This window comes from Myotis nattereri (genome assembly GCF_964212035.1).
Source record: "Myotis nattereri genome assembly, chromosome: 3".
Taxonomy (NCBI): Eukaryota; Metazoa; Chordata; class Mammalia; order Chiroptera; family Vespertilionidae; genus Myotis; species Myotis nattereri.
Window position 1 is genome coordinate 105,071,593 of NC_138077.1, and position 27,462 is coordinate 105,099,054.

The following is a 27,462-nucleotide window of genomic DNA, read 5'->3' on the forward strand; positions in this document are numbered from 1 at the left end:
AAGATAAGGGCAAGAGAATAGATGTGCAAGGTACTGAAAGAAGTTTCACATGGTAGATCAGCGTGAGAGGGAGCTAATGGCCAGAGGCTCAAAAGCTATGAAGAAGCCAGTTCACGCAGGACCCACAGAAATGTAAAGGACGTATTCTGAAGGTAGAGAAAAGCGTTTTAGAAGGCTGGCTGGCTTCAGTGTGAGGAATAGAGGAAGGCAGGGAGATAGTCAAGAGATTCTTATTGTTTAGGACTAAGAGAACAGACTGTGAAAAGATACATTTAGGAGGCAGGATCAATTAACCTTGGTAACAAGAGTGCTTCCAGTTCCCACAAGATGGGTGATAAGGATGAAAGCAGAGGCCAGTTAGTCCATCCAGGAGAGGCTCTGCTCCCAAATCAAGAAAACTGATCAAGTCCAGAGATGCTGATGTGCAATAATGAATTTCAAAAGAAATTAATGTGTGAAACAAAGTGCCAGTGCATTAACCTATAACTCTAATTAGTTATAATCTAACTGCCAGAGGCTCCTAGAGACTCATATGTTCTGGGCAAACCACCTGCTTCATACAAGAAAATTACATGGGAAGTCACATACCACATCCAAAGGTGGTGTGGAGAGCATGCAATCAGACATAGGAGAGTTAGTTACACATAGTGTATCCTAGATATCAGGCTAGCTTGTCTCCATCTCTACAGTGGGGTCAGATAGCCTTGCCCAAATGTATCCTGGACAATACCTGGTGGGGCCCTGTCTAGGTTTCCCTCCCTGATTCTTCTTTCTCTGAACAGCCTTCCCCCATCTTTCAGCTTATGCGTTATGGGGTGTTGGAAGGATAGTAAAAAGGCCAGTGTGGCTCCAGTTCAGTGAAATTGAAGGGGACTGGTACAAAGTTGGGCAGGAGAAGGGGGCAGGGGACACATGATGAAGGGCCTTATAGCCAAGGTGAAGAGTTAGAACTTCAATTGTTGGAACAGAAGACAGCCTCCAATCCTATCTAATAAAAGAGAAACATGGTAATTAGCGTACGACCTCTACCCCTCCCATTGGCTAATCAGGGTGATATGCAAATTAACTGCTAGCCAAGATGGCGGCCGGCAGCTAGGCAGCTTGAAACTAACATGAGGCTTGCTTGCTTCAGTGAAGGAGGAAACCAACGTTCCCCGCCTGCCTTGCCGGCCTCTGAGCCTGCAGTTTGAAACATGTAACACATATAGAAGCTAAACAAAACCCCAGAAACCTGCTTTCAGCGAGCCGGGATCTCAGAGCTGGAGTTATACATTGTTTCGATTATAGAACCGAAACAAACCAGATACCTGCTTTCAGGAGCGGAGGCCTAAGAGCTGGAGCCTCAGAGCTAAAGCTGGCCCAGAATAAAAAAGAAAAAGAAAAAAAGGAGCAGTTGGGAGCTTCCGTCACCCACCAGCCTGAAAACAGCCCTCAGCCTCTCACCCAGACTGGCCAGGCACCCCAGTGGGGACCCCCACCCTGAAGGGTGTGTGACCAGCTGCAAACAGCCATTATCCCCTCACCCAGGCTGGCCAGGCACCCCAGTGGGGACCCCCACCCTGAAGGGTGTGTGACCAGCTGCAAACAGCCATCATCCCCTCACCCAGGCTGGCCAGGCACCCCAGTGGGGACAGCCACCCTGAAGGGTCTGTGACCAGCTGCAAACAGCCATCATCCCCTCACCCAGGCTGGCCAGGCACCCCAGTGGGGAACCCTACCCTGAAGGGTGTGTGACCAGCTGCAAACAGCCATCATCCCCTCACCCAGGGTGGCAAGGCACCCCAGTGGGGACCCCCACCCTGATCCAGGACACCCTTCAGGGCAAACCAGCCCGCCCCCACATGTGCACCAGGCCTCTATCCTATATAGTGAAAGGGTAATATGCCTCCCAGCACCGGGATCAGCGGAGCCGCGAGGCCTCCTGGCACCGGGATCAGTGTGACAGGGGGCAGCGCCCAAACCCCCTGATTGCCCTGCGGCTCTGTGTGTGACAGGAGGTGGGGCCACAACCTCCCTATCCGCCCTGCTCTGTTCATGACAGGGGAAGCTCCCCAACCCCCTGATCAGCCCTGCCATGTGCCTGATAGGGGGGAGCTCCCCAACCCCCTGATCGCCCTGCGGCTCTGTGTGTGACAGGGTGCGGCACCTCAACCCCCCCACCCCATGGGCCCTGCTCTGTGTGTGATGGGGTAGAGCCATAACCTCCCCATCGGCCCTGCCCTGAGTGTGACAGTGGCGGTGCCCCAACCCCATGATCGGCCCTGATCTGTGGGTGATAGAGGGCGGCGCCCCAACCGCCCCCCACGGGCCCTGCTCTGTGTGTGACGGGGTAGAGCCATAACCTCCCCATCGGCCCTGCCCTGAGTGTGACAGGGTGCGGCACCCCAACCCCCTGATCCGCCCTGCTCTATGTGTGACAGGGGGCGGTGCCCCAACTCCCCTATCAGCCCTACTGTGAGTGACGGGGGGAGCTCCCCAACCCCCTGATCGGCCCTGCTCTGTGCATGACAGGGGGAGCTCCCCAACCCCCTGATGGGCCCTGCTCTGTGCATGACAGGGTACGGAGCCCCAACCCCCCTGATGGGCCCTGCTCTGTGAGTGACAGGGGGCAGCGCCCCAACCCCCTGATTGGCCCTGCTCTGTGTGTGACAGGGGGTGGCGCCGCAACCTCCCCATCGACCCTGCCTTGAGTGTGACAGGGGACGGTGCCCCAACCCCCCAATCAGTCCTACCCTGAGCGTGACTGAGGGTGGCACCGCAACCTCCCGATCCTCCCTGCTCTGTGCATGAGAGGGGCGGCGCCCCAACTCTCCAAATGGCCCTGCTCTGAGCCAGACCAGGGGCTGCACCTAGGGATTGGGCCTGCCCTCTGCCACCCGGGAGCAGGCCTAAGCCAGCAGGTCGTTATCTCCCGAGGGGTCCCAGACTGCGAGAGGGCACTGGCTGGGCTGAGGGACCCCTCCTTCCCCCCGAGTGCACAAATTTTTGTGCACCAGGTCTCTAGTCTATAATAATAAACGCGTATTATGCTAATTAGATGGGAAGTCCTTCCGGACAAAGCCAGGGCTGCAAGGGAAGCCCGGATCCCGGTGCCTGCCTTCAGTCAGAGGGAAGCCTGTGCTGGCAGCTGGGGGAAGGAAGGCCTACTCTTAAATTTCATGCATTGGGCCTCTAGTTTAAGTAATAAAAAGTTCATTGAGTATAGTGTGAGGCAAAGCCTGGAGAGGGATAAATGGAGTGGGAGAGGAGATGATGGCACTGGGCATGGTGTTGGTAGGGGGCCACCTAGTGGTGATCAGATAGAAGTAGCATCTCAGAAGCCAAAAAATAAGGATTGTTAAAAAAGATAGAACAAGCATGCACAACTTTCAAATTTCTAAAATGTGTTGAATTTCTTCCAGTACTTTCCCAATTGATATAAAGCTTTGTATTTTTCCTGAGCATTTAATTTGCATAAAAAGAAATCAGTTTGAACTATGTACATGTGCATAGTAGGATAATGTGTATAAGCAGAACCTCTACAGTTTAACTTGTATGTTACTGTATACCTTTTCTGAAAATCGTTTGAGTACAAGTTAGGAAGAAACAAACATTTTAACTAGAATGTTTCATAGGTATTTAATTTAACTACATTTGTCTGTTTGCTGACTTACTAAACACCCCACTCCTACTTGTTTCACTCATTCAGGTATCAGAAAAGGGTGGCCCTGTACATTGCTGCCTTTTATGGCTACATTGAGCTCATTGAATGGGCCCTGAAGCAGGGTGTGCGGCCCAACGAGGCAGTTGGCGTCCACCCCTACCGAGCATGGTGCCACGAAGCCCTGCATGCAGATGTCTCTAAATGCCCCATTCATGCAGCTGCAGAAGCGGGCCAGCTGTTGATTCTGAAGGCCTTTGTCAACTACAGCGTGCTGTGCCTGGAATGCAAAAATGCAGTGGGTCAAACTCCCCTGACCATCGCATCCAAACACAAGCATAAAGACTGCGTATTGTATTTACTTAGTAAAATGTGGTCCACGGTTTCTTTTCTGAAGATTTCAGTCCCCATGAGGATCTATATTAAAATAAAACAGTGGGTCCTCAGAGCTCAGAGTCATAATCTTTACAAAAGCCAACTTTGTGGAGCAAGGGTCTTTGGGGCAAAAGTTGGAGACCCTGTGATGGTGGATGGTTTCACCAAACCAAAAATGACCTCCAAGAGCTGGCACAAAGCTGGGAACAAGGACTCACAGAACATTATGTGCAAGCTACCACCTCTCAGGGAACAAATTACAAGCAGGAAACCCATCAATCCTTTGGCAATTTCACAGCAGGACACAAGAGAACAAACTCTCAAATGTCCTCAGCTGGTAGATACAAATGTATTTTCTGAATTACAAAGACATCAACAACAAAATTGGAAAAATATGATTGCCACAGTTAGGAAAAAAGAAAAGCTCATAAAAAATACATATCTCCCCCAAATTTTCCTCCCTCCAGTTTCCAGAGTGGGCTATTCACACCCATCTTTTTATTTTGCAACATCCTGTACTGACTTTATACCCAGATCCTCCTTCAAATCTTTCTCTGAGCACAGCAGGAGAACTCCAAGGGAAAACGCCATCTACTACTTAGCCGTGGCCAGGTAATGTTTCCTCTTTAAACATACAAGGGTAAACTTTTAGTAGGGCAGGGCTAGGGGCAGGGATTGGTCTATGAAGCCTTATCATGCCATAGAATTTATGCAGGATGTTCCAATGCACCTGGCTTCAGGGACCTCACCTTAGCCTCATGTCTAGGACAAAACAAACTGATTTTATTGGCCAGTCCAATCCGTGTAGTGCTTTACTACATAAGCTTTCAGGAAGAAAATAGACACAGTTAAAAGAATTGTTTCAGCCTGGTCCATGTGGCTCAGTAGTTGAGCGTCAACCTATAAACCAAGAAGTCACTGCTTCATTTCCTAGTCAGGGCACATGCCCTGGTCACAGGCTCCATCCCTAGTCAGGGTATGTGTGGGAAGCAACTGATCAATGTTTCTCTCTCACTCTCCTCAGTCCTCTCTCTAAAATCAATTTTAAAAACTAATAATAAATGTTCATTACAATTAAAGGGAGAAGAGGAAACTAAAATGTGGGAGGGAGACATCAAAAGTGTATTGGAAGGTTGGTTGGTAATGAAAGTGAAAGGAAAAAAGAAAAACAATTTAATGACCAACCAAACCACAAAGAGCTCAGTTGACTTATTGGGCAACTAAAGGTGGGGGAGGTCTATATTGGATAGGGTGATAGAATTGGCATTAATGTTTAAGGCAAGTTTTTAAAAGTTATACATTATCATATTTAAAGACATAGCTAAGTGTAGCTTAATGGATTTTTCAGGCACATTCATATCATAAGGTAAAATGTTTATATATTGTTATCAGATTTCACTGAAAACACAACTCTGATCAAATCTCAAGTCCCATTTATTAGTTACTAGGGGCCCAGTGCATGAATTCATGCACCTTGAAAGGAACTGTGGGCCCAAGGCTGTGGTGGGTACAGGAATGGGTCTCAGCCCATCCTCCACGCCCTGCCCAACCCCTTCTTCTTCAGCTCCTGGTCCCCTGTCTGCCAGCAGTCCCGCCAGCGGCTGCTCCCATGCACTGACAGCCCCGGCCCCACTCGTACCTACTGACAGTGTGGAGTGATTGGGACCAGTGCCAATAGCAGGTGCAAGCAGCAGCAGCTGCCCTGATCGCCCTTCAGGAGCAGAGGGAGGTGGAGAAGCCCTCAGGGTCCAGCAGCCACAACTCACACCTGCTGATGGCACCGAATGATTGGGGATGGTGCTGGGTGCTGGCAGTGGGTGCGAGCAGCAGCTTCAGTGCCGGCAACGGGTGTGAGTGCCGTGTGAAACTGCAGTGCGTGGAAGCAAAGAATTTTCAGTAACCACCAGAGGATCACCCCAATGACAGCGACTGACGCCCTGCCTTGGTCTGGCACCCCCACTCACCTGCTCCACCATCCCACTGCGGCCAATGCTGCCATGTTCCACACTCTGCCACCTGCTGCTGACACCCGCCATGTTCTGCACATGCCCCCTGGTGGTCAGCACACATCATAGTGACTGGTTGTTCAGTTGTTCTGCCATTCGGTCTATTTGCATATTAGGGTTTTATATATATAGATGAGGTATTATTGGGTGCCAGTATTATAGCAGAAATACAGATTTGTGACTGGCTTTTTTCCTTACTGAATTTATGAGAAGGAAAGAAAAAACAAGGCTAAATTGTTTTAGTTGCCCTTCTGTATTGGTCTTTATTTCAGCTCTATTTTATTTTAGTGAGGTTATTGCCACCTAGTGGTGAGAATGATCTGGGTTATAACACAGGCACAATTCAGGGCAATGAAGTTAGTACAGTAAAAGAAGAAACTGTTTAAAATCTTCAATCCTTGTAATTTGTGAGTTGTCTCTGACTAGAATGTAGAAAAAGAGATAATCTAAAAGTCTAGAAAAAGACTAGCAAATTATTAATTGAAAGCATTATATAGTCCATCTTAAAATCAGTCTGTAAACATAAGAAAGGAAATACTGGTTAGTTTTATCAACAGATGCATGCTAAAAATGAGCTTATTGTTCAAGCATCCAATAAGTAATTACTATGGCCCAGTGCAATGCTAGGCAGGATGGGAATGTGCAAACACATCTGTGTTTTAAGGTAGGCATGTGTGTGCTTTGGGGGGAAGAAAGGCTACCACTGTCTGTTATGTGTAGTGTTTTCTTGGGGAGGAAATGGGTTGTGAAATATATAGCAAAATGCATAAGAAGTGTTAATCCCACATATATGGATCATTTTGCATACATCCATGTAATTGTCACTCATATCAGATGCAAAGTATTTCCAGCACCCCAAAAAGTTCCCTCCTGCCCCTTGCCAGTCAATAACTCCTCCCAGATATGACCATTATCCTGATCGCTAACGATAAGATTAGTTTTGCCTGTTCTTGAATTTCATGTAAAGGGCATCATGTGGTATCTGCCTTCTATGTATGGCTTGTTTGCTCAACATATTGCCTCTGGGATTCACCCATGTTTTTTCACGTGTTGATTTTTTTTTTTTTTACTTCTATATTGTATTCCTTTTCTGTGTAGTATTCCACACCTTTACTTATCTGTTCTCATATTGATGGACATCTGGGTTGTTTCTAATTTGGTGCTATTTTGAATAAGACTGTATTGTTACTTCTGTATGTGATATTTGGTGGACATTTGCATTTATTTCACTTGACTATATACCTAGAAATGGAATTACTAGGTCACAGAGTAAGTTTAAATTTATTTTTAGTAAACACTTCCAAACAGTTTCCAAAAGAGGTTGTACTAGCATGCTGTTTTTGTAGGTATCTACACTAATAAAAGGGTAATATGCTAATTATACCCAACATCATTCTGGACCTCATTCTGGATGTCCTTCCAGATGAAGCCGGGGCTGCGAGGGTAGCCCAGGTCCCAGGTGCCTGCCAGCACTGGAGGGAAGCTTGGGTCCCAGGTGCCAAAGGGAAGCCAGTGCCGGCAGCTGGGGGAAGGAAGGCCTACTCTTGCACAAAATTCGTGCATCAGGCCTCTAGTACCTTATAAAATTGTAGCTATCAGGAAAAACAACTTCAAGGTTGAGACAGGAATTTCTGGGGAAAACATTGCATTAAAGAAAGAGGTTAGTGAATAAGGGAGGCATGGAAGGAGGGGTGGTCAGTCTGATTTTATACAGTGCTTCCAGCAAATCTTTCCAACTTTAATATTTCTCTTTTCCCAGTAACTTTCTCTTCCCTCTATTTGCATTCTCTGCTTCCTTTCCATCTGTTTTCTTTCCATTGCATCTTCCCTTGGGGGGCAACCTGTAGTTTTCATGCCCCTTGTCAGGGCAGGGCCAGAGCCCTGCAGGAGCTCTGGTGCTCTGAGTATCTCTGAGTGTCTATGAGTCCTTGTATTCTTCTAAATTCTCCTTAGTCCAAGTTCCTCCTTTATCCTCTGCTCACTAGTAACAGGTGTTGGGTCTGAGCCCCTCTGCCTGGGGCTGGACTTCCTAGGACACCGGGTCTTAGACGGAGAAGACATGAGAGGTTATGGGTGTATAAGAATGAGCCTATTGGAGAAGCCAGTGGCCATATAGCCATCAGAAAGAATAGTCCTCACAGCAAAGTCCATACAGGCAGGCAGCCGGACACCAGCTGGTGAACTTAGATCTTTCCCATAAAGCAGCATCAGTCTCTGCACCCACAGCTATTATCTGAGCAGCCACATGCTGCCTCCTAGACTCACCACCTCACATCATAGTGGTATCTGTGCTCTCTGGTTCAGCAGCTTCTCCTGTCTCTCCTGCCCAGCTGCTCTCTCTAGCAGACTTCTTCACACACTCCACCCTGGCTACTCTTCTCACTCCCACCTCAGCTGACTAGACTGGTCAGTAACCTACTTTTATAGCATTTAGACAAAGAAGGCTTCGTGCTAATAGTTACATCAATCATATTGGCTACTGAAGGGCACAGTGTACATGTGTCCTTGCACCCGCTCATGGTATCTTGGACTGATTAGGATTCCCAGGCTCAGAGTTCTTGAACATTCCATTTAGGCGCATGCCCAGAGCGGCCTTTGGCCATTCTGGTGTATTGATAACAAGGTCTCTATGCTCCTACCGGCCTTGACTATCAGGGGACCTGGCATGGTTCTCACACTCCTGCACAGGTCTTTTAGGTCTGGTTTATGCCCCTCATAGGAGTCATGAAAGCATCTATGTATACCTGAAACTGCTAGTCAATCCAGGGAGAGGTGGATATAGTTATACTACCCTTTCCTTTTTGAATTTGGACTCCTATGCTAAAAAGAAACAGATTCAGTTAGGTGGTTGGATTGATGGCCCAATTAGTGATTATTAACTATTATTCACTCAACACACATTTATTGAGCTGGGGCTATAGTAATAGGATGATTTTCCTAATTTTAGCACTGAAAGTCCTGCTTTCTGGGAAATCCCTCCATTCTTGGCAAACCAGGGCAATTGTTCATCCTATACAATCAAGAGCAAACACAGATATGGTCCTGCACTGGTGAGGCAAACTGCTTAGTTGGGTGTGATGGACAATATCACACAAGCTGAGGAAAGTGCTATGAAGGGGAGGAACTTGAAGGGAGAGGCTCTATGGAAGCCTGACATGGACGTTGAACTCGCTAAGAAAATGTCTGAGCTGAATTCTGAAGGATGAGTGGGAGTTAACCAGGTGGAGAAAGAGTGGAGAGAGAGTGATCCGGGTAGAAGAAATGGCTTGTGCAAAAGCCTTGTGGCTGGAGCTCATGGAGCGTATGTGAAACAGAAAGATGTGCTAGAGCAAAGATAGAGAAGAAAGATATAAGACAAAGATGGAGAGGCAGGCTGGGATCCCTATGAAAGACTGGGCAGTTTTAGCCTTAAAACAATGAGGGAAATGTTTGACCTGATCAGCTTTACACTTTTAAAAGACCACTTGGCTACCATGCAGAACTAGAAAGGATTCTGAAGTCCAGATGGGAGACAATACAGGGGTCAAGAGGAGAGACAGTGAGTGGTAGATTGCACTACGGGAGTGACTTGAGTAAAGGAGAGAAGTGGATGCATTTGAGACAAATGTAAGAAAGAAATTGATAGAACTTGATGGTAGATTGCATACAATAACAAATGAAGGTCAGGGTGGATGCAAGGATTACTCTTGTCTTTTGAGCTAGTCAAAGCAAGAGTGAGGTCTGGGTACACAGACACACCAGCCACTGCTTCAGCAGTATGGCCCATAATGCTCTGCTCCCACCTCTAGAAGGACATGAGCAGCTATTGGAATTCCTAGGTCTTCTCAAGAGCTTACAGATATATTTTGAGTAGGTCCCAGTGTTCAGAAAGCCCAAGCAAGAGCCCAATTGGTGAAGACAAATAATGCTATATAGCAAGGCAGCCCTATTAATGAGTGTGTGTACTGTCCTGGCTTGCCAGAGTGGCAGTGACTACATCTGCCTCTCCTGGGTAAATGCCAGAATTAGCCCAGTTCCCCACACACAGAGCGGGGTCTGAGCCTGACAAAGAGGCAGGGACTATTAGAGAAGAAACTGGCCTAAGAGTTGCCAGCCTGTACCCCCACCCTCCAGCCCTGCTTTGTTTTTATTCATAGTGCTTATATTTTTTTAATTTTTATTGAATTTATGGGGGTGACATTGGTTAACAAAATGATATAGGTTTCAGGGGTACAATTCTACAATACAGCATCTGTATATTGTATTTTGTGTTCACCATCCCAAGTCAAATCTCCTTACATTACACTTTATCCCCCCTTTACCCTCTCCTCTTCTGCCTCACCCCACTCCCTTTCTCCTCTGGTAATTACCATACTGTTGTCTGTGTCTATCCCTCACCTTTTTCACCTAGCCCCCCAAATCCCTCCCTTCTGACAGCTGTCAGTCTATTCTCTGTATCTATGAGTCTGTTTCTATTTTGCTTGTTCATTTGATTCCACATAAGTGAAATCATATGGTAATATAGATTGGTTCTATAGATTGATTCAAGTAGTATAGATTAATTCTATAGATTGCTTTGGGTAGTACATACATGTTAATGATGTCAATTCTTCCTATTATGAACACGGTGTATGCTTTCACTTTTTTTCTTCAGTGACTTATAATTTTCCAAGCACAAGACTTTTACCTCTTTGGTTAAATTTATTCCTAAGTATTTTTTATGCAATTGTAAATGGGATTGTTTTCTTAGTTTCCCTTTCTGATAGATAATTATTGGTGCATAAAAATGCAACTGATTTCCGGATATTTATTTTGTAAACTTTACTGAATTCCTTGATCAGTTCTAGTAGTTTTTTGGTGGACTCCTTAGGGCTCTCTATATACAGTGTCATGTCATCTGCAAATAATGACAGTTTTACTTTCTCTTTTCCAATTTGGATTCCTTTTATTTCTTCTCATCTGATTGCTGTGGCTAGGACTGTCAGTACTATGTTGAATAAGAGTGGTGAAAGCAGACATCCCTGTCTTGTTCCTGTTCTTATAGGAAATGGTTTTAGGTTTTGCCCATTGAGTATGATGTTGGCTGTGGATTTGTTATATATGGCCTTTATTATGTTGAGATATGATCCTTCTGTTCCCACTTTGGTGAGAGTTTTTATCATAAACTAGAGGCCCGGTGCACGAAAATTCGTGAACTGGGAGGTGGTTCCCTTAGCCCGGCCTGCCCCCTCTCACAGACTGGGAGACCTCAGGGGATGTCCTACTGATGACCCATGGAGAGTAGGCCTAAGCCGCTGTCTGGCCTCCCTCTACGGGAGGCAACCAAGAGGATCAGGGAAGGCGCCACCCCCATCACCTCGCTGCTGCTGCTGCTGCCAAAGCTGGCCAATGCTGGGGCTGCCGACCCTCAGCCCTCACTTCTTAGCACTGGCCCCGCCCCCTGCCCACTTGTGTGTGTACGGGGGTGCGATCTGGGGCTGGCAAGCTGGGGAAGAGACTGTGGGAGGTTGAGGCACCTCAGTTGCACCCCATCTAGCCTCTGCGGAGGCTCCAGGACCGTGGGCCACCCCGCCTCTCCCCATCCCACCTCTGTGAATGGAGGGGTCCTCGGTGGTGGGTAGGACTGGCCCGCCTCTCCCAGTGTCCGTCTCTGTGGATGGTGGGGCCATGCAGTGCATGAGGAACCAGCCCGGGCCCTCCAAACCACTGCCTCTCCTGTGCCACCAACCAGCCCTTGGCTCTCACAGCTGCTGCAACTTTGTCCAAAAGGATGGCTGGAAGATGTCTGGTCTAATTAGCATATTACCCTTTTATTAGTATAGACTAGAGGCCCGGTGCAGAAAAATTTGTGCACTCGGGGGGGTCCCTCAGCCCAGCCTGTGCCCTCTCACAGTCTGGGACCCCTCGGGGGATGTCCACCTGCTGGCTTAGGCCCGCTCCCCAGAGGATTGGGCCTAAGCTGGCAGTCAGACATCCCTCTGGCAGCCCGGGAGCCCTCGGGGGATGTCCACTTGTCAGCGGGGAGCAGGCCTAAGTTGCAGTCGGACATCCTTAGTGCTGCGGAGGAGGCGGGAGAGGCTCCCAGCACCACCACTGTACTGGCAGCCATCAGCCTGGCTTGTGGCTGAGCAAAGCTCCCCGTGTGGGACTGCACTGACCACCAGAGGGCAGCTCCTGCATTGAGTGTCTGCCCCTGGTGGTCAGTGTGTGTCATAGTGACCAGTCATTCCCAGTTGTTCTGCTGTTAGGGTCAATTTGCATATTACCCTTTTATTATATAAAAATAGAGACCTGATGCATGGGAGGGGGCTGGCTGGTTTGCCCTGAAGGGTGTCCCGGATCAGGGTGGGGGTCCCGCTGGGGTGCCTGGCCAGCCTGGGTGAGAGGCTGAGGGCTGTTTTCAGACTGGCCACACCCCATTCAGGGAGGGGGATCCTGCTGGGGTGCCTGGCCAGCCTGGGTGAGGAGCTGATGGCTGTTTGCAGGCTGGCCAAGGCCCCCAGTGGGGACCCTCACCCCATGAGGGTGTCGCCATACTGGGTGAGGGGCTGATGGCTATTTGCAGGCTGGCCACGGCCCCCAGCCACCAAAACTCCCAGTGGAGGCTGGCTGGAAGCAGGTATCTGGGATTTATTTTTCTTCTATAATTGAAACTTTGTTGCCTTGAGCAGAGGCCACAGCCAGCCAGGGAAGGCGGGAAGCTTGGCTTCCTCCTTGCTGGGGTCCAACCCCAGCAGGTCCGGGGGTCCCCAAAGGTGTGGACAGAGTCAGCGAAGAAGGAACGACACAGAGGCAGTGTTCAGTTGATCAGCAGCCTAGCCAGGATCTCTAGCCAAGTTCTGGTCAGGATCTCCGGCAAAGTTCTGGTTAGCATCTCCAGCCAGGTTCTGTGTCCATGTTCTCTTGCTAGGTTCTCCAGCCAGGTTCTACAGGTTCTCCAGCCAGGTTCTGTAGCCATGTTCCCTCGCTAGGTTCTGTCCAGGTTCTCCAGCCAGGTTCAGTCACCAGGTTCTGGTCAGGTTCTCTTGCCGTGTTCTATCCAGGTTCTGTAGCCAGGTTCTGTCTCTAGGTTCTGTGGCCAGTTTCTGTCCAGGATCTTTTGCCATGTTCTCTCCAGCAAAGTTCTTCTGTCTCTAGGTTCTGTGTAGGTTCTGTGTCTAGGTTCTGTGTCCTGTTGTCTTGTTACATCTGTATTTATACCAGTTGATTCCAATCTTATCAATCTCTATTCCAAAGGTTAGGGCGTTTCTTATCTCCGTTCCAGGGAGTAAAGATTATGTAGCTTAAGCATGATTGTTCGTAGTTAAAGTGATTAATTACCCGCCTGGCACTTAGTTAAGGGGTTTTATTCCCTACCTAACTTCAGGGGAAAATCCCTACCTGGGGAAACAACCTTTCTCAGAGAGGTGACCTTGGTTAAAACACATAGTGCCAAGAAGGTGAACAAACATATTAAGAACAGTATGCCATATATGCCAGGTCCCTTGAAACAGCAAGGATGGACCAGCTCCCAGCACTCCATCGCCGGGGCAACCAAGCCTTCTGCTTGCTCTCAGTCCATGGCTGCCACTCTGATTGGCTGGTGGGCGTGGCTTGTGGGTGTGGCTTTTGAGTGTGGTGGAGGTACGGTCAATTTGCATGTTTCTCTTTTATTAGATAAGACGGGTGCTTGATTTTATCAAATGCTTTTTTTGCATCTATTGATATTATATGATTTTTAATCCTTCATTTTGTTTCTGTGGTGTATCACATTTTTTGATTTGAAGATATTATAGCAACCTTGCATCTCTGAAATAAATCCCACTGGATCGTGGTGTGTGATCTTTTTAGTATATTGTTGAATTTGATTTGCTAATATTTGGTTGATGATTTTAGCATCTATGTTCATCAGGGATATGGGGCTATAATTTTATTTCTTTGTAGTGTCTTTATTTGGTATTGGAATTAGGATAATGCTCACCTCATAAAATTAGCTTTGGAGTCTTCCTCCTCTTGAATTTTTTTGAACAGTTTTAGAAGGTGTTAGTTCTTCTTTAAATATTTGAAAAAATTACCTTTGAAGCTTTCTGGTACAGGAATTTTGTTTCTTGGGAGTGTTGCTACTACAGCTTCATTTTCATTACTTGCAATCAGTCTATTCAGATTTTCTGATCTTTTCTGATTCAGTTTTAGAAGATTATATGTTTCTAGGAATTTATTCGTTTAGTCCAGATTTTCCAATTTGTGGGCATATAGTTGTTCCTAATGTTTTCTTACAATCTTTTGTATTTCTTTGGTGCCATTTCTTATTTCTTTTTCATTTCTGATATTACTTATTTGGGTCCTCTCAATTTTTTCTTGATGAGTCTGGTTAAAGGTTTGCCAATCTTATCTTTTTAAAGAACCAGCTATTGGTTTCATTAATCTTTTGTATTATTTTCTTTTAGATTTTCTTTTATTTCCACTCTGATCATTTTTTCTTTCTATTCACTTTGCACTTTGTCTGCTGTTCTTTTTCTAGTTCCTTTAAATGTAAAGTAAGCTTATTTGAAATGTTTTGTTCATTTGTTTCTTGAGTTAGGCATGTTATGAATGTTCCTCTTAGTATTGCTTTCACTGGGTCCCATAGGTTTGGGGTTGTTGTGTTCTCATTTTCATTTGTTTCAAGGTATCTTTTGATTTCTACCTTGATCTCATTGTTAGCCATTCATTATTTAGTAATGTGTTATTTAGCCTTCTTTTTGTTTGTGTGTTTTTCTAGTTTGTTGTGATTAATTTCTAGTTTCATATCATTAGGGTCAGATAAAATGCCTGGCATGATTTCAATCTTATTATACTTATTAGATTACTTTTTTAAATTTTTATTTTATTTTTTATCACCTTTTATCTGCTCTGTGCCCTCTACCACCTCCACACATCCCCTTTCACCCCTGTAATTACTACACTGTTTTCCATGTCCTCTAATACTGACCCCACCCCCAAAGCTGTCTGCCTGCTCTCTATGAGACTGTCTCTATTTTGCTCAATCTTTTAAAATTTATTGAGTCTTGCTTGTTTCCTCACATGTGGGTCTATCCTAGAAAATGTTCCATGTGCAACTGAAGAGAATGTATATTCTGATGGTCTGAAGATGTCAATTAAATCCATCTGATTTAGTATGTCATTTAAGGCCACTGTTTCCTTGTTGATTGTTCTGTCTGGAACATCTTTCCATTGATGTCAGTGGTGTTAAAATCCCTGACTATGAACATATTACTCTCCATCTCTCCCTTTATGTCCATCAAGATTTGCTTTATATATTTAGGTGCTCCTATAATGGGTGCATAAATGTTTACAAGAGTTATATTCTCTTGTTGGCTTACACCCTTATCATTATGTAGTGTCCTTCTTTGTCTCTTACTATAGCCTTAGATTTGGAGTCTATTTTGAAAGATATAAGTATTGCTACCCCAGCTTATTATTCATTTCCATTTGCATAAATATATTTTTCCATCCCTTTTAGACTGTGTGTACCTTTTGATACAAGGTGGGTCTCTTTTAGAGAGCATATATATGGGTCTTGTTTTCTTATTCATTAGCTACCTTATGTCTTTTGATTGGAGCATTTGAACCATTTACATTTAAAGTGACTGTTGATAAGTATGTACTTATTGCCATTTTATTCTTTTAACTATGTTCCTCTCTTTTGTTTTTTCTTCTTTGTCTCTTTAAGAAGATATGTTAACATTTGTGGTAATACTGGTTTGGTGCTAACATTATTCCTTTAGCTTTTTCTTGTCTGGGCAGCTCTTTATTTCACCTTCAATTTTATTTTATTTTATAATTTATAGAGAGAGGGGAAGAAAGAGAGAGGGGGAGAAATAGAAAGAGAGAGGGGGAGAGAGAGATAAAGAGAGAGAGAGAGAGAGAGAGAGAGAGAGAGAAAGAGAGAGAGAGAGAGACCCACTTGTTGGTCCACTTATTTATGCAATCATTGGTGGACTCTTGTATGTAGCCTGACCAGGATAGAACCAGCAACTTGATGTATTGAGATGATGCTCTAACCAACGGACCTACCTTCTCCTTTGATTTTAAATGATAGCCTTGCTGTATAAAGTAGTCTTGGTTGTAGGTCTTGCTTTTGATCACTTTTAATATTTCATGGCAATCCCTTCTGGTTGAAATGTTTCTGTTGAGAAATCAGCTGACAGTCTTATGGGCGCTCCTTTGTAAGTAACCACTGTCTTTCTCTTGCTGCTTTTAAGATTCTCTCTTTGTTTTTAACCTTTGCCATTTTAATTATGATGTATCTTGGTGTGAGACTCTTTGGGTCCATCTTGTTTGGGGACTCTCTTCACTTCCTGAAACTTGTGTCTTTTTCCTTAACCAGATTAGGGAAGTTTTCAGTCATTACTTCTTCAAACAGGTTCTTTAAAAAAAATCTTTATTGTTGAGTGTTATACAGATGTCCCCTCATTTTATCTTCCCCCATTACTCCCCTCCACCCAGTTCCTGTCCTGCCCCAGGCCTTCACCACCCTATCATCTGTGTCCATGGGCAATGCATATATTCATATAAGTTCTTTGGCTAATCTCTTCCAGCCCCCATACCCCCCTTTCCTCTGATATTCCTCAGTATGTTCCATGTTTCCATGCCTCTAGTTCTATTTTATTCATATTTTATTTTGTTCATTAGATGCCTTGTTTGTTTATTTTTAGATTCAATTATTGATAGATATTATTTATTGTCATTTTATTATTCATATTTTTAAATATATTTCATTGATTTCAGAGAGAGGGAGAGAGAGAAACATCAACGAAGAGAGAGAATCATTGATCATTTGCCTCCTGCACACCCCACACTGGAGATTGAGCCCACAACCTGGGCATGTGCCCTGACCCAGAATCAATCTGTGACCTCCTGGTTCATAGGTCGACCCTCAATGACTGAGCCATGCTAGCTGGACTTATTGTTCATATTTTTATCTTTTTTCTTTTACTTCTTAGTCTTCTTAAAGAAGACCCTTTAGCATTTCATGTAATACTGGTTTGGTGGTGATGAAATCCTTTAGCTTTTTACCTGTGAAGCTCTTTATCCAACCTTCAATTATAAATAATAGCTTTGCTGGGTAATCTTGGTTATAGTTCCTTGCTTTTCATCACTTTGAATATTTTTTGCCCCTCCCTTCTGGCCTGCAAGGTTTCTGTTGAGAAATCAGCTGACCATGGTGTGGGTGCTCCCTTGTAGATAACTGTTTTTCTCTTGCTTTTTAGATTCTCTCTTTGTCTTTAACCTTTGGCATTTGAATTATGTTATGTCTTGGTATGGGCCTGTTTGGGCTCCTCTTGTTTCAGACTATCTTCTCTTCCTGCACTCATAAGTCTATTCCATTCAGCAGGTAGGGGAAGTTTTCTGTCATCAATTTTTCAAATAGGTTTCCAATTTTTTGCTCCCTCTATTATCCTTCTGGCACTCCTATGATGCAAATGTTGGTATACTTAAAGATGTCCCAGAGACTCCTTATACTCTCCTCATATTTTGAGATTCTCTTATCTTTTTGCTCTTCTGATTGGGTGTTTTTTGCTTCCTCATATTCCAAATCACTGATTTGATTTTCAGTGTCCTCTACTCTACTATTGAATCCCTGTAAGTTATTATTTTTTTAAATATATTTTTATTGCTTTCAGAGAGGAAGGGAGAGGGAAAGAGAGAAACATCAATGATGAGAGAATCATTGATTGGCTGCCTCCTGCACGCCCCCTACTGGGGATCGAGCCTGCAACCTGGGAATGTGCCCATGACTGAAATTGAACCCAGGACCCTTCAGTCTGCAGGTCAATGCTCTATTCACTGAGCCAAACCAGCTAGGGCTGTAAATTATTCTTCATTTCAGTTAGTGTATGCTTCAATTCTGACTGGTCTTTTTTTTTTTTTTGTCTTTTTTTATGTTGTTGATGTTCTAAGTTCCTTGAAGTTGTCACTAAGTTCCTTGAAGACCTCATTAAATTTATTGAGAATCCTTATAACCATTGTTTTGAACTCTGTATCTGGTAGTTTGCTTACTTCTATTTCATTTAGTTCTTATCTGCAGATTTCTTCTGTTCTTTCATTGTGACATGTTTAATTGTCTCTGCATCTTAGCTGTTCCCTTTTGTTCATTTGTATGTATTAGTTAGATCTTCTATGTTTTCTAGAATTGGTAGAGTGGCTTTGTGTATTAGGTGTCATGTAGGGCTCAGTGGCTTAGCCTCCCCAGTCACCTGACTTGGGCACTCTAGGTGTGCCCTTATGTGGGCTGTGTGCACTGTCCTGTTGTAGATGAGCCTTGCTTGCTGTTGGCATCACTGGATTGACCCCCAAGCTAATGATTGGCTGTGAACACCAGCTGCAACTACAGTGGAAGAGCTTCTGTGCAGAAGATGTCCCTATGGAGCAGGACATGCTTCAGTGAGGCCTTGGTGGTGCTCACTGAGTCTGCCCCGTGAGTGTGTCGCTCATAGATGTAGTAAGGTTATAATCTTGTATGGTCTAAAACTGACCACCAGGTGTACTGGTCCTGGGGCCTCCCAAGAGGTAGAAAGTCAGCTACTGCCTGTTCTCTGGGGCCACCTGGCACAAACTACAGAGTGATCTTCAGATGGCTACTACTTGTGTTGGGCATGGAGGTGCCCAGGAAAGGCCAAGCTGTGAACCTCGGCAAGCTGCTGCTAGTGTTGGGCCTGGGGCTTCTTATTGAGAGGTATGGGCATACTAAGGCCACCTGTTACTTGTTTGAGGGATTTTAGAAAAGTCTGAAGTCTGAGCCAGGTCAGGCTGTTTTATATGGAACAACCATCTCGAACATCTTGGGTGGGGCTGCAAATTGGGTGGTGACTCAGGGAATCACCAGGTTAGGGTGAACAGTGTGATCCAGGTTGATGGAAACTCATATATGGCACCTGCCAGAAGATTCTTTGGCAGGGGAAGTCTCAGCATAGGAACAACGACCTCTGCCAGCACTTTTGTCTGGGAGAAAACTGGCCACCAGTTCTTACCCTGATGCCTGACAATTTAGCTCCTCCTTTACTTCACTGGATCCTTTCAAGCTGCTGCCTTAGTTCTTGAGCCACGGAGCGTGAGTCTGAGTAATTCCATGCAATGGACCTTTAAGAGGAACACCTTGGACTCCAGCAGCCTCTGTGCCACGCAGCCACCATCCCCACTGGTTTTTAAGCTATAAGTTATGGGGACTTCTCTTTCCAGCACTGGAACCTGGTTGAGAGGTCTGGTATGGGGCTGAGACCCCTTGCTCCTAACGTAGGCCTCACAGCCAAGATATCCCTCTGGATTAACAAAACACCACATATGGGTGTTGGACCAGCCAATTTTGTACCTCTGCCCCTCTTACTAATCTCAATATAGTTTCTTCTTTAATTCTATAGTTGTACGACTTCCATTCTGGTTTTTCTGAATGATTGTCCCATAGTTTGATGTGTAGCTTGGTCCTTCCCATGCACACCCAGGCCCAGTAGAGGCAGCCACAAACTGTAGATAGCTTTGTAGAACCAAAGCTTTGTAATTTTGATATGGTTATGAGTAGAGGTGAGAACCATGTTTACCTACACTGCTGTCTTCCTCCTCTTCCTAAAAATAGGTTCTTGATCCCCTGCTGTCTCTCTTCTCCTTCTGGTACCCCTATGAAGCACATGCTATTATGCTTTATGTTTTCCCAAATGTCTCTTAAGCTATCCTCATTTTAAGAATTTTTTTGCTGCTCTGATTGAGTATTCCCTGCTACCTTGTCTTCCAAATTGCTTATTCAATCCTCTGCTCATCCAACATATTGTTTATTCCTTCTAGTTTATTCTTCACTTCAGATATTGTATTCTCCATTTCTGACTGGTTCTTTTTTATGGTTTCTGTATCTTTTATCATGCAGTTTTAATTCTCACTAAGGTTTTTTTCAATATATATTTTTATTGATTTCAGAGAGGGAAGGAAAGGGTGAGATAGAAACATTGATGATGAGAGAGAATCATTGATCGACTGTCTTCTGCACCAGGGATTGAGCCCACAATCTGGGCATGTGCCCCAACCAGAAATTGAACCATGACCTCCTGGTTTATAGGTTGACACTCAACCATTGGGCCACACTGGCTGGGCCTCACTAAGTTTTTTTGGTATCCTTATAATCATTTTTTTTCTCTATATCTGATAAATTGTGTGTCTCCATTTCATTCAGCTTTTTTTTTTTTTTGAGATTTCTACTTTCATTTGGAACATATTTCTTTGTCTTCCCATTTTGGCTGCCTCTTTTGTTTGTTTCTATCTATTAGGTAGATCTGCTATGACCCCAGTCTTGGTAGGGTGGTCTTATGTAGTAGTTGTCCTATGGGACACAGTGTTGCAATCTCCTAGATCACCTAAGTTAGGTGCTCCAGAATGTCCCTTCTGTGGGCTATGTGAACCCTCCTGTTGTACTTGAGTTTTGATTGCTATTGGCTCATTCATGCATGAGGTTGACCTTCAGGCTGGCTGACTGTGAGAATCAACTCCAACCACAGTGCACAAGCTATTGTACAGATGTTGACCACATGAAGCAGAATTCACCTCAGTATGGTCTGTTTCCTGTCTCCCTTTGGATATGCCACTAGTAAAGGTAATTGGATTCTACTCTGATATTGTCTGGATCTGGCCACTATGTTTGTTGGGTCTAGGGCTTCTTGGGAAAGACTCTTGTGCTGGCCAATGTCAGACACTGTCTATGACTGGCCCTGGGCTATCTTTTTGGTTCTACAAAACTATCTAATGTTTGTGGCTGTCTCTACTGGGCCTGCGTGTGCATGGGAAGGACCAAGCTACACACCAAGGCTGGCTTTTATCAGCACTGGGCCTGAGGGAAGGTCAGCAAAAGTCCCAAAGCACTCTGAGATCCACCTTGCCTGCCTCTGCCTGCTGGTTGCCTATTAGGCTCATTCACTGAACAAGCTGCATGGGGTAGGTTCTTAGTGAGTCGCCAGGTAGGGGCAAGTGATCTTCAGCAGATTGATACAGGTTCAGTATGTGCCAGTAGTAGGTCTGAGGACACTCAGCAAATGTCCCAGGGTAACTAACTGCTATCCACTTGGTTCTTGCACACCTTTATGGTGGACAGGGGTCTCAGGGAGTCATCAGGGGGAGACCAGCAGAGTTTATCAGGCCCAAACAGATCAAGATTTGGCCCTGTGCCCTAGGAAGCTTGGCTCAGTGGATAGAGTGTCAGTCTGTGGATTAAAGGGTCCCAGGTTGAATTCCAGCCAAGGGCACATGCCTGGGTTGCAGGTTTGATCCCCATTAGGAGGCATGCAGGAGGCAGCTGATCAATGATTCTCTCTCATCATTGATGTTTCTACCCCTCTCTCCTTCTCCCTTCCTCTCTGAAATCAATAAATATAAAAAATAATAATAAATAAACATAAAAAAAAGATTTGGCCCTGTGAAGGTAGGACTCTGTACCACTTAGGCATGTGAGGGGAAAATGGCCCTTGTTCTAGAGCCACACAATCCAGTCTGTCCTGGATTCTGACCAGATCTCAGTAGGGCAGAGCCACCAGGAGTCAGTAGAATTAAGCCTTCAAGAGCCTGGAGATTAGAGCTAGCAGATATCCCATGAGAGGAGACATCAGTCAAGCTCACTGGAAAGTGGGGATAATGGCCCCTAATCCAGAGCCACACAACTCAGTCACTGACAACCCTTGAGTCTTCTCAGACCTCTAGACCCTGGCCCAGGCAGCTGAGTTCTCAACAGGGTGTAAGCTCTGCAGGGTAGCGCTATATGGAGTTCAGAGTGTAAGGCTATTGCATTCCCCCAGGCTGATGCCATATGGAGGGAAGTGCTCCACCCAAGAAAGATGGCGTCTGTGGTATGGGAGAGTGACTCAGCACAGGTATTTTGGGAGCTGTTCCTTCAGCTCTTTCAAAAGCCACAAACCCCAGTCTCACTCCACTCCCTCCCTCTCCTCCAGAGCTCAGGGTCAGTGACTGAATGAGATTTTGTGTGTTGGCCCTTTAATGGGTTGCCTGTGTCTCTAACAGTCTCTCCTTCGTGGACAGAATTCCTGCTGATTTTCACAGCCAGATGTTATGTGGGTGACTTCCCAACTTTAATGCTCTGGGCTCGGGAGCTCAGCTTGGGGTTGAGACCCTACACTTCTCAGGAGGAACCCCCACAGCTGAAATATCTCTTCAGAAGCTCAGCCTCCACTGGTAAAAGCTGGGCCAGTCCTTTTTGCATGTCCCCCCCTTGTTACCAGTCTCAATGTGTCTTCTTTTGTAAATCCTTGGTTAAAGACTTCTGTTCAGCTCTTCTGTTGGTTACCCAGGTTGATTGCTCTATATTTTAGTTGTAATTCCAGTTTGGTCCTGGGAGGATTTGAGTGTAACATCCACCTACTCTGCCATCATCTTGGATCTCTCACAGTCTAATATTATACTAGCCCTTTATTTTGTGTATTTGCCTCCTCACTAGAATGTACGTTCCGTGAGGGCATGTGTGTTTTGATCACTTTTTGTTTCTTTAGCACATGGAATACTGCTTGGCATGTAATGTGTTCAATGAAGCATTTTTGAATAATGCAGAAAAACCAGAGTTCAAATGCCAAGGTGAGCATTGAGCCTAGGAAGAACTAAGGCATACATGAAAAAAGTGAGAGAGGACTTTAAATCAAGTCAGGTGGTACACGGGGAATAGCTAAAGGTGATTTCCTTAAGGCTAAGGACTTGATTTTATGGGCTGCATCTATGGGTTAATCCCATTTAGAGGGCCCAAGGAGTCATCGCCATTGTGGTAAAGCAAGTAGTTGATACAGAACATTAAAGATAAATCAGGCCCTAGCTGATTTGGCTCAGTGATAGAGTGTCGGCCTGCGAACTGAAGGTCCTGGATTTAATTACAGTCAAGGGCACATACCTGGGTTGCGGGCTCAATCCCCAGTAGAAGGTGTGCAAGAGGCAGCCAATCAATGATTCTCTCTCATCATTGATATTTCTATCTCTCTCTCCCTCTCCCTTCCTCTCTAAAATACACACACACACACACACACACACACACACACACACACATCCTATATAATAAAGATGTAATATGCAAATTGACCATCACACCCTCGCACAAGATGGCCACCCCTATGTGGTCACAAGATGGCTACCACAAGAAGGCCAGCAGGGAGCCGAAACCGGTTTGGCTCGGTGGATAGAGCGTCGGCCTGCGGACCGAAAGGTCCCGGGTTCGATTCCGGTCAAGGGCATGTACCTGGGTTGCGGGCACATCCCCAGTGGGAGATGTGCAGGAGGCAGCTGATCGATGTTTCTCTCTCATCGATGTTTCTGACTATCTATCTCTCTCCCTTCCTCTCTGTAAAAAAATCAATAAAATATATTTAAAAAAAAAAAAGAAGGCCAGCAGGGGAGGGCAGTTGTGGGCGACCAAGCCTGCAGGGAAAGTCAGTTGGGTGGGACCAGGCCTGAAGGGGAGGGAAGTTGGGGGGGACCAGTCCTGCAGGAGAGGGCAGTTGGGGCAACTGGGCCTGCAGTGGAGGGCAGTTGGGGGGGACAGGCTTGCAATGGAGGGCAGTTGGGGGTGATCAGGCCAGCAGGGGAGGGCTGTTGAGGGCAACCAGGCCAGCAGGGGAGGGTAGTTGGAGGCAAGATCAGGCTGGCAGGGGAGGGCAGTTGGGGGTGAGATCAGGCCGGCAGGGGGCGGACAGTTGGTGGTGATCAGGCTGGCAGGGGGAGGGGCTATTGGGGATGACCAGGCCGGCAGGAGAGGGCCGTTGGGAGTGAACTGGCCGGCAGGGGAGGGAAGTTGGGGGTGAGATCAGGCTGGCAGGGGAGCAGTTAGGCATAAATCAAGCTGGCAGGGGAGGGCCTTTGGGGGTGACCACGCTGGCAGGGGAGGGCAGTTGGGGGCAACCAGGACAGCAGGTGTCAATCAAGCTGGCAGGGGAGTGGTTAGGGGGCAATCAGGCTGGCAGGCAGGTGAGCGGTTGGGAGCCAGCAGTCCTGGATTGTGAGAGGGATGTCCAACTGCTGGTTGTTGGACATCCCCCGAGGGGTCCCAGATTGGTGAGGATGCAGGCTGGGCTGAGGGACAACCCCACTTAGTGCATGAATTTCATGCACCAGAGGTCTAATATATATCCTATCTAATAAAAGACAAACATGGTAATTGACCATACCTTCGCTACGTCTCCCACTGGCTAATCAGCGAGATATGCAAATTAACCACCAACAAAGATGGCGGTTAATTTGCATACATAGGCACAAAGCGGCAGAGCAAAGACTGAAGGCGGCTCCGGCCGGAGCAGCGAAGGCTTGAAGGCGGCTCTGGCTGGAGCGAAGGCCTGGGTCCCGGGTGCCAGAGGAAAATCAGGGGAAGGAAAGGCCTATTGCACAAATCTTTTCATGCAACAGGCCTCTAATATAAATATAAATATAAATATATATATATATATATATATATATATATATATATATATATATATTGAATCAGGCAAACTTGGATCTAATTCAAATGTTTGAAAATAATAAGTTACTTTCATGCAAGGTTATTCCTGATAGATTGAATGAAAGCCCTTTAATTTTACAGGACTTTGCCAGATAAAACTGGTGGTGGTATGGAAAAGGAGTCAAGTAGAGGTGGAAACATGGTCAAAGGTGCTGTTCTGTAAAGAAGAAAAAAAACACATTATTTTTCAAGAAAGTAAGTGTATTTATACAAGGCATTTTAAGGCATAGGGAGAAAATGGCATGAGATGAAACTGGCAAGGTAGATTATACCTACATTGAGAAGCATCTTGTGTGCCCAAGTGGAGAGTTTGCTTTTTATTCCTTTTCCATGAGGTAGGAAGTATGTAGGAGCTCACAGAAGTTCTTTTTTATCAGGCAAGTCACATAAGCAGTTTTGCTTAATTTTTTAAAAAAAATCTAGTGAAGCTACATGGGAGACTTGCTAGAAAGAAGTAATATTGTGGGTATAAAAAGACTACAATAAAGTTAGGAGACTTTGCAATAAGAGAAGCAAGAGGCAATAAAGATCTGGAATAAAACAGAAGTAGTTAGAAGAAAGGCATATTTGTGGCATATTTCTAATGAATAATCTACAAAATTTGTCACTAACTGGGTGTAGGAATGGACAGATAAGGAGGAATTGAGTTTTGTTTATAGCTTTGGAGATGGTGGGGATAGCAAAATCACTGTGTCAGCAAGAATACTGAAGGGGAACAGATTTAGGAAGAAGATATAAGACATATAAATTGGAAGCTTTTGTGAGATGTCCAATTACAAAATGCTATTGTTTACTAACTAGAGGCCCAGTGCATGAAATTCATACATGAGGGGGGGAGGCTGTCCCTCAGCCCAGCCTGCACCCTCTCCAATCTGGGACCCCTTGGGGGATGTCTGACTGTCAGTTTAGCGGGCCTATTTAGGCAGTCAGACATCCCTCTCACAACCCAGGACTGCTGGTGCCTAACCGCCTGCCTGCCTGCCTGTTTGCCTGCCTAATCGCCCCCTAACTGCTCCCCGGCCAGCCTGATCACCCCCAACTGCCCTCCTCTGCTGGCCTAATCGCCCCCAACTGCCCTCCCCTGCTTGCCTGATCACCCTCAACTGCCTTCCCTGCCAGCCTAATCACCCTCAACTGCCCTCCCCTGCCAGCTTGGTTGCCTCCAAATGCCCTCCCCTGCTGGCCTGATCACCCCCAACTGCCCTCCCTGCCAGCCTAATTGCCCCTAACTGCCCTCCCTGCTGGCCTGGTCGCCCATAACTGCCCTCCCTGATGGCCTGATCTCACCCACAACTGCCCTCCCCTGCTGGCCTGTTCACTCACAACTGCCCTCCCCTGCTGGCCTGGTTGCCCACAACTGCTCTCCCCTGCCAGTCATCTTGTGTTGACCATCTTGTAGTGGCCATCTTGTGTTGGCCATCTTGTGGCAGCCATCTTGTGATGACGTGGGGGTGGCCATCTTGTGGTGGCCTCTTGTGACAAAGTGGGGGCGGCCATCTTGTGATGACATCACCTGACACCACCTAGGCTTTTATTAGATAGGATTGGAGATATGTACTTTTAAGAAAGCCCAAGATTTAGAAGTCATAGATATGGGCAATTAGTAAATGAGGCCTCCTATGATAAGGGTGCAAAAAGAAAGAGAGGAAGACAAAAGATAGAATCTTGGAGGACCCCAATGTTCAAGGGAATGTAAAACCCTTCTGTAGTAAATCTTATTTGCATCCTACAAACTAGGAGCAATCACTTTCAAATTTATAAGAAAAGGCACAGTAACTTTGGTATCCTTGTAGCTATCATAAAATATTAACTTTCATTGAATTTCAATTAAACTCTATCAGAATATTTACTATTTTATCAATGCAAACTGTGTGCTTGTGGTGGGTGAGAAGAAGCAGAATGGAGAATAAGTTAGGGAATATGTTATGTATAGGGATGCCTAGGAGGAACAGATAGGAAAAGTTTTCAACTTTTTGAGTGGCTTTCTATATGACATTGAGTTGCTTTCTGTTTCTAGTTGTGGGTTCCAAGTTTATGGTACGTATTGCCTTGAGAAATACCATTCCTGTGGCTTCAGAACAAACTGGTTTTAGAAAGATTCCTTTTTCCTGTTTTACATCTTAACTCATGTGATAAGATAAACTTGCCATAGCTACAAAAATCAACCTAAAAATTTCCATCATTTCTGCTATAAATGGGACAAGATTGGATTTCCTTATAAATTATGTCCAAGATGGTGCTGGAGTGGGTGGATATTACACTAACCTCCCCACGGGACCAAACTGGAATTACAACTAAAATGTAGAGGAATCAACCTGAAACCCCAACTGAAGACTAGCTGGAGAAAAGTTTCATAACCAAAGATTTACAGAAGAAGCCACATCAAGACTGGCAGGATGGCAGGGCATGAAAAGGGCTGGCTCTGTGCCCATGGGCAGGCGGTGGCTGAGATTTCAGAGGGATATCTTAGCTGCAAAGGTTCCCCTGATAAGCATTGGGATCTCAACCCCAAGCCAGGCTGGATGAAAAGGTGAAGAGATTAAGCAAAGAAGAAAAAAAAAACCTCACAGACACAGACAACAATATGGTGATAACCAGAGGGAAAAAGGGGTTGGGGGAGGTAAAAGAGGGTAAAGGTGTGGGAGGATACATGGTGATGGAAGGAGACTTGACCTGGGGTGGTGAACACATAATACAATATACAGATGATGTATTATAGAATTGTATACCTGAAACCTATATAATTTTATTAACCAATATCACCCCAACAAATTCAATTAAAAATAAAATAAAAGCTTGAACTTCATCAGTGAAATAAATAAATAAATAAATAAATCTTGTTTTCTTACAGTGCTTTTAAAGAGAAACGATGGCTTCAGCAGTTAGAAATAGCAAAAGTCTTAGCCAAAAAGAGCATTTCTAACTTGACTACCCAAGGAGGACTGACAGCATGTGAAAATCCTCTGGAAACTGCACTTTGA

At 45.4% G+C, this 27,462-nt stretch overlaps 1 protein-coding gene across 1 annotated transcript in view; it reads left to right on the plus strand.

Moving 5' to 3' along the window:
* The window catches only part of ANKUB1 (ankyrin repeat and ubiquitin domain containing 1), a gene marked incomplete at both ends in the record, with an annotated part of 114,168 nt that extends 86,706 nt beyond the window's left edge, over positions 1 to 27,462 (plus strand). Inside the window, 2 exons of the mRNA XM_081087444.1 lie at positions 3,689 to 4,627; positions 27,333 to 27,462. Coding sequence (XP_080943570.1) covers positions 3,689 to 4,627; positions 27,333 to 27,462 — 1,069 coding nt within the window. The remainder of the gene's footprint in view (positions 1 to 3,688; positions 4,628 to 27,332) is intronic.